The 13,338-nt window shown below is 37.9% G+C and overlaps 1 protein-coding gene across 2 annotated transcripts in view; it reads left to right on the top strand.

The window, feature by feature from the left end:
* The window catches only part of GUCA1C (guanylate cyclase activator 1C), a 109,010-nt gene extending 96,993 nt beyond the window's left edge, over positions 1–12,017 (top strand). For both annotated transcript variants that reach the window (XM_030471904.1, XM_030471903.1), the window contains exons 2-4: positions 5,780–5,929; positions 8,320–8,407; positions 11,520–12,017. In XM_030471904.1, the coding sequence (XP_030327764.1) occupies positions 5,780–5,929; positions 8,320–8,407; positions 11,520–11,650 (369 nt within the window). In that variant the 3' untranslated portion in view covers positions 11,651–12,017. The remainder of the gene's footprint in view (positions 1–5,779; positions 5,930–8,319; positions 8,408–11,519) is intronic.
* Positions 12,018–13,338: the final 1,321 nt, after the last annotated feature.

Raw genomic sequence — 13,338 nt, forward strand, 5'->3', positions numbered from 1 at the left:
TATGAATAGAGCAGTTAGAGGCTACTCCAGGTTTACATTTTCTTCTTTTTCACCTTTATCATTTATGTGTTGCTTTGAAACATCTGAAAACATGCAATCACGATTCGCATATTTGCGAATGACTGTCATCATTGTTGATGACAATGATGTTGGTGAACCACATTTTGGAAATAATAATTGCAGAAAAAATACAGCAGAAATTGGACAATCTGTTTTAACTAAATTAGCTGCAAACTCATGTAATGACAAGAAATTGGTAACTGCTTTTCTGTGACATGACCTATAATCTCCTGGTTTTTACAGACATAAAATGCCTACTAAAAGAAGGTAGAGACTATTAACTTTTTCCTTTCCTGAGGTCCTTTATCTGATAATACCAAGTATTTGGAGAATGATAGTGTATGCATTTAACTTTTAGAATGCTTCTTGCAAACACCCCGAGACATTAACTCCTAAAACCATTATCTAGGAGCATCCAAGATAATCTGCCAAATAGAGCATTTTGCCACTAGAAGACATATATGTCTTCAAAGTGATTTTCCTGCAGGCTTGTCCTGATACCTTCTTTGGTTTATCAAAGAAAAATTTCCTGAAATTGTCAGCAAGAAATTTGCTGGAAAATGTGTTATGTGGTCATGGCTGCATTTTTCAGCCTTCTCTCTCTTGCCTTCTGCTTTGTTTGGAAGCACCCTGGAAGCACAAGTAGAGGCTCAAAATTAGGGTACAGAAAGCTGACCCCCACCATCCAGGAGATGATAACAGAAGGCTAGGTCCTTGAGTATATACTTTCCTTCAATACAGCCCTCCTGGATGCTGCTGTGCCATGCTGCAGGCTGAGCGAAGGACCCAGCCCAATGCCTTGGTGATTTCCTATCTCCCTGCTTTTCCAGTAATCTTGAAAGAAAATCATGATTGATGGCAATTGTTGGGGAGTAGTTGTTAATTTTGAAGAAATAGAATTGTTTCTCATTTTAACATTTTGGATTTCACCAGGATAGCCTACAAGCCTGAGAGCCAGGACACACAGCTGGCTCTGCATTTCCAACTCCTCTAACACAAAGGTTCCATATCTCACAGGTCCTCTTCATGTGGGCAAAGCAGAATCTTGTGTAACAGTCTGGTCAGTATAGCCTCATCTCTTTATATAACAGTGGGTATGCAACTACCACAAAACCAGTTAACGATCTGCAGCTCCTAATTCCCTGCTTCATTCTTCATCCTTATCTAACAGTCTTTGCTTGCCAAGAGTCTCCCTCCATCCCATGACATATGCCAACTTTGCTTACTTAGGAAACCGGTGATTCTAGCCATAGCCTGTAGGGAATCTGGAGCTCTCTCCAAGCCCCAAACTCCAGTATCAGATCTTGGGGATGTGTTAAAGTACCAGAGTCACAAATAATTCTGTATTTCTTCAATAATGCTTATGCAACCTTTGAGGAACAGCTGAAAGTCTTCAGAAGCAAAAAGAATGCATGAAAATGGGGGGAGATGAAATGGAGTGAAATGAATTCTCCTTTAGGCTTCCGAGGGCAGAGAAAGCAGAGCTGTACTTGAAACGGAGTCTAGAAAGAGAGAAGCACAAAGGATTAGCTACAAATATCACTGTCATTCTGAGCTGTTGTAATCTGCTGTTTGACCTGTGTGTCGTCTCTCTCTGCCTTATGATATTTAAGTAGTATTCTCAAAGACAGGGGGTGGGAAAGTGGCTTAATGTCCTAAACCCTAGGTTTGAAATACCTAGACCATCTATATTTGCACACTTGTTAATCCTTATAAAGTCTGTTGAGCTATTCTCCTGGTATCAGGCTGAGTTTAGAGCTTTTTTCCAGGTGCAAATTTTGGAAAGAAGGCACTGCTTATTGTATATAGACCCTTGCTAATGTCCTCAGTGCTCCAAGTGAGACAATGAGTTCATTTATCCTAAGGTTTTGCAGTGAAATTTTCCCTTTCCACAGGCATGGCTGTGGTGTGTGGTGGGAGATGGCTGGATGTCCCATCAGCACTGCATCAACCCTGTTGTTAGGAAATCACTCTCAGGTAAGAGCTAGGCAGTCAAAACAGCAAGTTCACATCGTTCTGAACTGCTGTGCCTTTTCAGATCAGCTGTGTATTCATAGCTGACAAGTCAATTATTTTTAATCTGTCTTCAAATAGATTGAAGCTGTGAGAGTTTTTAAGGACCTGTGAAGATTAGCAACGCTATTCTAGGAACTGAAAGGATAATGCCCTCCTACGGCTCTGGGGCTGAAGTATTAATTGCTGTTGTGTAAGGCTACGATCCTTCACTGCCCACCTTTGCCTTCACAGGACACACATCCCCATCTTCAGCAAACAAAAGCGAGAGGCCTCCAGCAACTGCACATAGGCTGACATTCTGAAGCAAAAACATCTCATAAAAAGATAAAATTAAATTGCTTTCTCCTCAGGAGATCCAGTAACTAATGAGCAACTGAAATGGGGCCTGAGCCCTGGGCAGGGACGGTCAGGACTGGTGGTGTCCTCAGGGACAGCTATGAGGACAAATTTTATATCAGCAAATTCTCCTTCCACTTTCAGGGACCACTTTCATCTTTGTTTTGTCAATAAAACTGTTCCAAGCAGCCTAAAAGTCACTCATCAGTGAAAGCAGAACAAGTTTCAAAAACACAGCATCAAAGGGCATAAGTACATGCGCAACCATAATGTGTCCTTAAGGTTCAAGTTCATCTGGTCAATCCGTTAAGAGCCTAAAAAGAAAGGTGTATATTTTTATGAAGTCTGCTATGTTAAGCAGAAAGTCCAGAAGATTTTGGGGCATGTAAAAGAAGTTTTAACCCGTTTTATTTTTGGTGTATCTCCTGCCCACTCTTCAGAAGCATATCAGGAGATTTCTGTCCCCCTATTTTACACTATACCCAGAGGGCATACTTTGTGAGCTTACCCCAGTGTGTTCTGCCTATTCAGGCAGGGAAGGGAGCAGGGCTTCACCATCCCTCCAGATATGCTGCAGCCAAGGAAGGCAGGGTCAGCACCATACAGACATGGAAAATCAGCCTTCACACACAAGAAATGCATTCATCACCCAAATTTGTCCAGTACCCTAAACTGCCAAATAAGCTTCACCTTCATTAACTCCATTTAATAAAAGTATTTGAAATTTGCCCTTTGGAATAACAGAGTAAAGCTCCAGAAGTAAATTACTTTTATCTCCCACCACTGATCATTAGTTCAGCTTATTATGTTGCTGCGGTTTTGGTTTTGGGGTGGGGTTTTTTTCTTTTTTTTTGGGGGGGGTTGTTCATTTTATTTTATTATTATATTTTATTTGTTTTTTATGGTAGCCTTTTGCGTGAGACTTACTGACTTCCTAATGCTCAATAGTTACTTTAATGTGCACGCTGGAGACACATAAGGACCTACCTACATACTTGTATTGTGAATGGTTATCGAGCAGCAGATGGGTAAATCAGCATGGCGGTGTTCTTTTAGTAATATCACAAACTTACTGTATTATTTGTTGTACTCACAGAACCACTGGATGATCTTCACAGGTTACTGTTATGATTTTTTTCATCATTTAATGTACTATTCCGAGGCTGTTGGGTGCTACTGTAAAAAGTGCAGTATTTATCTGAGAAAGCTCTGTGTACACATAGAAAGATTGCCATAGCCTTCTACATCATGTAATTTTTTTTCTTTTCTACCTACAATGTATGTTTTTTGCTGTAGAAAACCAGAGCATTTCTCATCAATGCTTTTGTGCAATGCTTCTGGTTCCAGATGACACAAACCTGTCTGTCTTCTCCATATTTCAGCACCGGCTGCTGAAGTTAACATGTTGCTAGCGGTCTTTGCATGTCTATCGAACGTGGCTGGGGCTTTCCTGGCAACTACAATTTCTCTCGGGTGTTTTTCAGAGGTGGAAGGTTTTTGATCTTGGTTTTCAGTCCCTTCCACCAGATCAGAATTACATACCCAAATACTTTAAGCTGATTATTACCTTGTCCAAACTTCTGATATTTTGTCACAGCAACAACAGTGAAACCAAGATGTAAAAAGAAAGCAAACAAAATACTATTTTCCAAGATCCAAAGTGAAATATAAGGGAGAATGAAGAAAATTAATCTGGTCATGGACATCCAGCAACCCTAAAATTAATCTGTAGATTCAATAAGAAGTATGAAATGCAATTAAAAAGCAGCAATGTGAAATGCATCTAACCACATTCTTAATAGATCTATCAAATCAGATGATGGAAATGTAATCAGCAAAATGAACCTTGCCCTTCGGTGAAATACTTGATGAGATGCTTCTTGAAATAATACTTGCAAAATTGAAATTCCAGCTGGTGTGCCAAAAAAAAGCATTAAGTTTGTGGTACACAATCTGTCATTTTTTGGTAAAGCATCTGCTTTTAACACTGCATCTAATCTTGTTTGAAAACTACATGCAGTTACTGTTAAATTTCATTTAATCCCAAACAGTGGTTGAATGGTGTCTTTGCCTTTGCTGTGTTTGCTGTTATTGCAATTAGAGTAAATCCAGCAACTACAGCAGAACCTGCAGAATCTGTGAAGAAATGGTCAGTCCCCAAAAGTTACACACACACCATTTCTGCATGTACATTTAATCCAGTGTGTTTGAAACATTGGATTTATCTCTTGGGTACCACTCTGCCAAACAGCCTTACACAGAAACCAAAACAAGCACTACAGTTGTGGCACTGAGTTGCACTGCACCTTTACAGAACTTCTTTCCTTTTAGCATAGTACAGTCTTGAGGACAGATTAATGCCTGCTGATTACAAAACTCAACTGACAAGACATTCGTTGATATATAACAATAAAAATAAGTAACATGCTAAACCTGCTAGATACTCATCCAACCTTCTCTTCTCACTCACAGACCATCTGAAACTGATGGCAGTCTTTCCAAGGTTTTCCAAGCAATTGGATTCTGACCAACGTAAAGATCACAAGATTAAATTTACCAGCTGTTAATTCTTTTCATATGCACATGAGAAACAGTTGGAGCAAATATTCTCCAAATTCAGCAACTGTTTCTTCCATCCTCACCACATTGTTACAGGACAGAGGAACCTGACCATGGAGGCCTGCCCTTGACAGGCTTCCATCAGTAGCTTCAGAGAAGGAAGCAGAAAATATGGAATTAAATTGATCTGAAATACTCTTTCCCTATGAATATACCCCTAGCCTCACTATTTAGAAACCAGTTTATGACTTGCAGCTTTATATCCCATGCAAAATGTATTAGTCATAGAGACCTGATGTTTATATGGATAAACCACAGTACCTGGGGTTCATGCCAGGTTATCGGTTACCATGTACAATACTTACTACATGATCTCTCAGATCGATAACACCTGGAACAGCTCTGTTGCACTGGAAATCATCCATAGTTCTGCAGTACCCATATGAATATAAGCAACTCTGCTGTAGACACCTTATTAGCACCAAACAACATCTCCCAGACTCCCCTTTTTCTCATGTGGAAGTCTTTCTCTTCTCCTCAAAAAAATGCCAATTACAGTCGTTCAGAACAGATTTGCCTCTCACCTCCACTGCCCCAGCTTTCAGAGAACAAACCTGTGCTAATACCCTTTCCTACAGTGCTTCCAGTTGAGCATATCCTTTTTAAACACCACAGAAGAAATTCTATGTTAAGGCGCTTTATAATTCAGTGTGTATTATAGTGAATTCGATGACCTGTTTCTGTGAAATTGCCAGAATGAACAGAAAACAAACGTTGTTAAATAGGTTTTTCTCTCTTTCTCTCTTAGGATGGATTTATAGACTTCTTGGAGTTCATAGCTGCAATAAATTTGGTTATACGAGGGAAAATTGAACAAAAATTGAAATGGTATTTTAAGCTATATGATGCTGATGGAAATGGATGTATTGACAAAAAAGAACTAGTAAGCATATTCACGGTAAGCAAGTTATGACCAACAGCAAGAGCATTTGACATAGTGTATTGCCTCTGAAACAGTGGTTCATCATGTGTTGTAAATGGATTGTCTGTACTTTATGTAACGTTTTACAGTTGTAAAACCGGAATTGTTCTGACTAGCGACACTCCTGCCATTAGTTTCTTGCTTATTGAAGTAAACATCTCAAAGTAGAACCATAGTTCTACACATGTAATTCTTTACTGAAAGTGAAAAACTAGAAACAGTAGAGACATTATTGTGATAAACTGTGTTATAACGCAGGGTAGAACTGAAATAGCATAATGTATAAAACAGCTGGTTAAAAGTGTTTGTGTCAGTCTGTTGTGGAAGACTGGCTTCTCAAACAGAACTTGCTGCAAGAAATAATATAGATGTCATCAAAATATTGTAATATTTTAATTTTTCGAAAGGCTTTTAGATTTGCTTACTACAAATGCCATAATCCCCTATCCTAAAATTAAGTTGGGGAAATTTAATTTTATCATTAAATCATGCAGTGACATTTGGATACAAATATTGTAGAAAATTTTGCAGAAAATGGGTCCATTTCAAATCCATAAACAAAAGCAGTGCATTTTTTTCTTTAAAATTATTTTTGTATTTTTCAACTTGCTTTAGTGAAATAATATTTTGCACTTTGGTAGCTGCTTTCATCCAAAAGGTATTATAGGGTTCCTTGTAAATATGAATGGCTTAATACTGCTCCCTAAATGCTCAGGATTTGTTACAGACCAAGGTTTTGCTGCAGGGAGCATAAAATCTAAACAGGGATTTAATGTCATAATAAACAAGGAATATACTTTTCCTGGATTCTGTGGGGGTGCCTAGCTAGTCACTGTTAAAGACTTTCAAGAGCTGCTGCACAGTGTAAAAGGAACTGGAGCCACATGAAGCCACAGGGTTAAAAAATAAAGTTGATGCATCACCTTCTAAAGGGCAGCTTTCTAAAGGTAGGAGAGGCTGCATCTCCCAGATTTCTCCTCGTTTAAGAATAATGATATCTTTCTTTTGCAGATATTCTCCATATTTTTTCACCCAGAGGCAATGAGGTGACTCTTTTGTCTTGGTCTTTATCCGAAAAGAGAATAAAAATACTTTTAATGTAAAGTTTTCTTTTTCAACTCACCTGTTTTTAAAACCAGTTTACACGTCTATGTGTTTTCTTCTCTTTTGGGGTACAAGAACCTTAACTTAAACCTGCCCAAGTCATTAGACCTAGGCTTGTCCAACAAGATATATCATATCTGAGACATTCACTTAAATCACACAAGTCCTATTAAATCTTCATCTGTCCACCTAGCTATGCAAACTCTGGACCAGCTGATCATTATCAACCATCAAAATTCCTTCCAGACAAATATGCACCCTCTTAATGCATTTTAATAGCCCAGTTATTTTAGTTTATTACTTAAGGTGATTCTGTGGTAGTCAGTGATTCAAGTACTTCAGGAACCACTGCCTTACTCTTAACACTACACCAAATTTAACTGTGGCAGAGTTATAACTTTCTTCTGAAAACTGCATCAGGTCAGACATAGAAAACACCAAAGCATCTAAAGTATGAATTACTAATACAAAGAAGTTTATGTAGCTATTTCTGTAAAATTCTTGCTGTCTTCTGGAACTTGTTTGTGCAAAGTAAGATAAAGACAGTGATGGTCAAGAATTCCACATCGGTGCTGAAAACAGATTTAACTTATTTTTTATTTAAATATAATGAGTTCTAATATAATAACAGGAATACTGAAAGAAACAACTGGCATATGTGAGGAATTATCTTACACAACACAATCTCAGGATAATTCAGGTTTAGATAAAGAAATTCTGTAGTATGCCCACTACAGAACATATATGCATGTGTATTTATCAATATATATTTTTTTAAGTTATTTGAAGGACAAGTAAATTCTCTCAACTTCCAGGTCTGCTGATCTGACTTTATTTGTTATTAGTAAGTTAAACATGTCTTAATAGAAAAATTACTTAAGCTTTCTACGTATGTGCTTTCAGCTGTGAAAAATAATACTCTACTTAAATAACACAGACCATAGGGCCCTCTCCAAAGACACATAACTCTCTAGGGCCAGATAAAAATGCTGGTGTGGAATCTAAAGTGTATTGCAGAGCAGAGGTGCCACATGGTTTCAGAAGACCTTCAGAGATATGTAAATTAGTCTGTAATCTTCAGGCTGTGTTATGTTAATTAAATTTCCAATCCTCATTACTTGAAACAGCTATTTATTTAGTGATTTTTGAGAGGGTTGGTGAACTAAAGAGCTGCATCGCAAATACTGCAGTTGCCAGTGTCTTGTTTTCACAATTTGTTGGGGAAAAAAGTCTGAAAGAACTTTCTCCATTTCTGCCTTCAGGCTATTCAAGCTATTAATGGCCACGCTGACATGTCTGCTGAAGAGTTCACAAACATCATATTTCAGAAGATAGACGTGAACAATGATGGTAAGAATTTAGGTTTTGTTGGCACTGACAGGGATTTTCCCCCATAAGGAAGTTGTGGGATCAACAGGGGAGCTGAACATGCTACTGAAGGATTGCCTGGATTAGATTAACAGAAAGCCTGAATATGTTCTTCTTTACCTATATTACTTCAGCTTTACAGTGAAGTGTAAATGAATCAACTGTCTCTATTAAGCTGACAGAGGAGTTACATGCAGTAGGGGCTAAAACATGGAGGTCTTGCACTGGTCATCCAAAATGCCAGTACTCTGGTTGCACAGAAAAATAAAGGTGTGATCAAGCAGGTTTTTTTAGTGTATTTCTGTTGGCTTAATCTCTCTAAATTGGATAAGAAAATCAACTAAGATGCACAGTTGCACATGCACATTCTAAAGACTGGACAGCACACTGGATGTCCCTTGAAGGCTGATTGTTAACACATGCTACTCTTTTTTCTCAAGGTAACTAGATTGAGCCAGTTGGACTTGCATTTGGAAACTAAAACTTTAATTCACTGCTTCAGAGTTGTTTCTAGTAGAAAACTTCCACATGTGAAAGTCTTCTCTCATACTTCTAATCATGAAAATTCTCCTTCCACTGGCAATTATGTTTTACATCAGTTACTACAATCATTGACAAATTAGGAATATTAGGAAAGCATTGCAGAGCAAAATCAGCTAGCGAGGAATCTGGGGTGGGGTTTTTTTGGTGGTTTTTTTTTTTTGTTTTTCATTTTTCTGGTCTTATTTGGTGTATTAAGGTTACTTTTTAAAATAGCTGTTTGTGATATATAACCAGAGTATAAACAGTGATGTTGTGGTGCATATGAATAACTCATGAAGGATTTTTTTCCCCACCTGCTTGACCCATCTTTTGGGTGAAGGCAAATAACCGAAGGACTCCAAATAACATACAATCATAATTTAGTGTCTAACCCAAATTCAGTGATTATTCATATTTTGACTCCTGCTTTCACCTTATGTTTACTGCAAATATCTGTATCTGAGATAGACCATCAGCTGAAAAAATAACTTATGTGCCTTACATTTTAGCAATGAAGTTCCAGAACATGAATTATTCAATTTATCTTCATAATACTCCCACTTCAAACTGCTTTCCATTTTTTAAATAGCTACAAATCAGCAGGACTAGCTTCACCTGAGAATGGGACAAATTTTACCAATTTTATCCTTGTAGCTTCTTATTAAAGAAAAGGGCAAATAGACAAATTAGTTGCAATGTCCTTCCGCACATTAAAATACAAGAAATAATCCCACACTTGTCAGGAGCAATTCTTCAAACCAATCTCCCCTTAAAACAAATCACACTCTAAATGACCATTTCAGTAGCTTGCAAGAATGTATCTAACCAAAACACGTAACAGATTTTTTATTTTTTTCTTTACTATATTTTATCATGGTAAATAATGGCTTTGCAATTTATTTTCATTAGCTCAAGGAAATCTGAGACCTGTCATGGTTGCAGTCTGTCTGAGTATGCCAGTCTGCAGCGGATTTTGTATGCTTGCACGCTGGTATTGGTACGCTGAAATATACAGCCTGGGATCAAGAGGAGGGAATTCAAGACAAGTTGGCCTGCATGAGCACGAAAATGATGCAGTGTGTACACCTGATGAGTCCAGGAACCCCAGCCAGCCAAAGACCTCAGTCAAAGGCAACAGAGGGAAGGAGACAGGAAATGAGAGGAGTGCCTGGGGTAGGAGAAGAGATCAGAGAGATGAGTGGAAAAAGCAGGAGGACTCAGACAAGCATATGGAGATGGCTTGTTCTGTTTCTACTCCTGGGATGATGTTATAGGGGCACTGGTGTTGAAAAAGGAGGCACAAACATCCTCAGGACCCTCTCCCCCTGGAGAGGTCTTACTCCTCTCACTGAAGCCTAACAGCCAGGATTTCTGTCAAATGATGTATTTCCACTTTAAAGTGGAAGCCTGTTCACCAGTGAAGCGACAACCCATATGACTGAAAAGGAAGCAGCCTTTACTGCCCATGTAGAAAGTGGTTTTCACATTTTTCAAATGCTGATCATTTTCCCTTTTCATATCAGATGAAGTTTCCAAGGTTGCCATGGACAAAAACCAAACCACAAAAAAACTCTGGGGAGTACTTAAATCCAAAAATAGTTAAAAATCACCTAACTAAGCATTCACCAGAAGTGCATGCAACTTGAATTGCTGCTCCCCTGCACCCTGGGGCCCTAACTCATCCAACTATTTTCCTCTTTGTCTGGCCTCATGTCATTTATTCTTTCAGTGACAAATCATTCAATGTTGCAATTCTAATAAGAAACTTTAAACCATTCTCTGAGTAAAGAATTAAGCTTTTCCTATTAAATCAAGTTTTCTCTCTCAGAGCAAAACAGTTATCATAACTTCTAACCAGATAATTATGTACATTCCTGTGTACTATGCAAGCAGACATATGCCTAGGAGTGGCCTTTGCCTTTGCTGACAGGGAAGAGAGCAGGAAAAGAGGAAGAATGTTGAACAATATTCCTGCTTCTCAATAAAAGACATCTTACAGTTGTCTTGCAACTTCCAAGGTATTGCCCAATTTTGCCATGGGCCTAAAAAATCACACTCTATATGACCATTTCAGTAGCTTGCAAGAATGTATCTAATCAAAACAACAGATTTTTTTTTTTTTTTTTACTATATTTTATCATGGTAAATAATCCTCTAAATAATCCTGGTAATCCCCAGCAAATCACACCCTAATCTCTGTTAAAACTAGCTATAAGATAAATTCCAGTTAGCTCAGTGAGAATTGGTCCATACATTTAAATTCAGCCTTGATACGAGGCTTCGTTAGCGCCTTTTTTCACATTTATGTCACCACAGATACTGAGTACTCATAGTTGTCTTAGACTCCAGTGAAAGATGTGTTTGACCTGTTTTAACAGAAAAAAAGTGAGTCTGAATTCTAGGATCTGATGCAAAGTGGGAAAACATTAGCAAATACTCTTCCTGCATTTGCCTTTCAGCAGAGAATGGGGAACCTTCCTGAGGGATTCAATCTGGCATGAATGGCCTTGTGTTGAATTGAGAGTGATTGCTGGGTTTCTTGGTTCCTAAGGAGTGTGTGAATTCTTTTTAGGGGAACTGACTTTAGAAGAGTTTATCACTGGTGTGGAAAGAGACGAGGACCTAATGGATTTAATTACAAAAAATTTTGACCTTTCCAACGTACTCAAAGTCATACAGAACGGCAGGAGACACAGCATCTGAAGGATCCAGTGACAGATGTGGCATTTCTGTCATCATTTCAAGGAAGATAATATGTGATACATTCAGAGAACTTGATGTTATCAAAGCCTGCACAGGCAAAACTGAGCAGCCTGCTCCAGGAGTAATAACTTTTGCTCTTGACTTAATCTCTCTCCTTTTCTTTTCTTTATTCTTTCCCTCACTAATGACTGTGACAGCCACACATATAATAGAAAAGCTATTTGATGCAGTACAAATAACTTATTTGGTCTCTATGAACACTGTTCAGTGTAATCAATAAAATCATGAAAATATCACAGAATGCAATCTTTCTAGAAGACGTGGAGTTAATAAATTTCTTCTTTTCAGGACGGGATTTTAAACTTACCATCTAAAGTGTGGACATAATCTTCTAGGTAGGACTGGGTTGTATCAAAATCAATTAAGAATGGAGCCTGGTTTGCATTAACCTAACAATTGCTCTAATCAGTACTCAAAATTGGAGTAAATTCTCTTGGAAACACCTCAGTCAGCTTAATATTCCCAAGATGTGCATCCTCCTTAACGAGCTGTCTACCACTTTTGAATTTATTACATCTTTAAATTAAATAACATGATGTTTTGATGGTTTTGGCAGGGTTCAGCCACTGTTCTTTGAAATTAACCTCTTATAGAAATGCTGAAATGAAATTCTGTTATTTTTGTAGAGTAAAATTAGAAGTTTAAAGAAGTGCTAAAACCAAATCACTCTGTAAGCACTCTGGTTTCCCAGAGATTTCTGTCCTTTGACTTGTATGCCCTCCTTTTCAAAACAATTAGTTTCCACTGGGCTTTTTGCCACAGCTGCATCAGACAAAAGGTAAGAGGTATCGAGACTTGTCCCTACTGATGGGACTGCTGGCTTCTGCCAAAAAGACTGTCGAACAGCTGAATTATTCTTGCCTTTCCCTGACAGGGAGTACTACTTCAGGTATCTTTGCCTCTGTCCAGATACCTGGGCAAAAGCTTTTAGCAATTTAGTCTCTTTGAGATTTCTACCTTCTTTCAAACTGGGTTGCAATTGTCTCTGAAGACGGTAGCTGTTATAGGAGTACAGAGAAGGCATTTACAGATGGCGTGATCACATATGCCTCATTTTCTTAGGAAATCAGGCTAAAAACAATTCAATCTTACTTTATAAATAACGAGATTAATTCTGTGACCTGAAATGGAGCTGCATGAACTGTCTGAAAAAGGAAAATTATAGTTCTCTCAGGTTCTGTTGGGATTGATTCTCTCTCAAGTCTGCAACAAGTTTTATCAGATTACTACATTATCTCATAAATTCTCCTTGGTTGATAGTGGCCTGCAGGCATCACGCTAATACTAATTATTGTTAAGAGTATCAGCTATATGCAAAATAATTTGTGCATGGATTGGTGCAGGCTGAACGAAACAATTATTAAGACTTAAGTATGAAAATATTTTTCTTCCAAATTCACTTCAAATCCATGTCCATTTGCACATGAAATGTGCTTCATCATCTGCAATTATTATCCCAGGTTCTTGTTTGATCAATGGAATATACTAAGAGTATGCAACATGCATCACTTGACATTATAAACAGTTCTGACATTATAGTTCTGACATTTTAATCTTTTATATCCGTAAAAAAAAAAAAGTGATGTATGAGACTGCTGCTGGTTCAAGTTTTAAGTTTTTGTATTTAT

This window comes from Strigops habroptila, chromosome 2 (genome assembly GCF_004027225.2).
Source record: "Strigops habroptila isolate Jane chromosome 2, bStrHab1.2.pri, whole genome shotgun sequence".
In the NCBI taxonomy this organism is placed as follows: Eukaryota; Metazoa; Chordata; class Aves; order Psittaciformes; family Psittacidae; genus Strigops; species Strigops habroptila.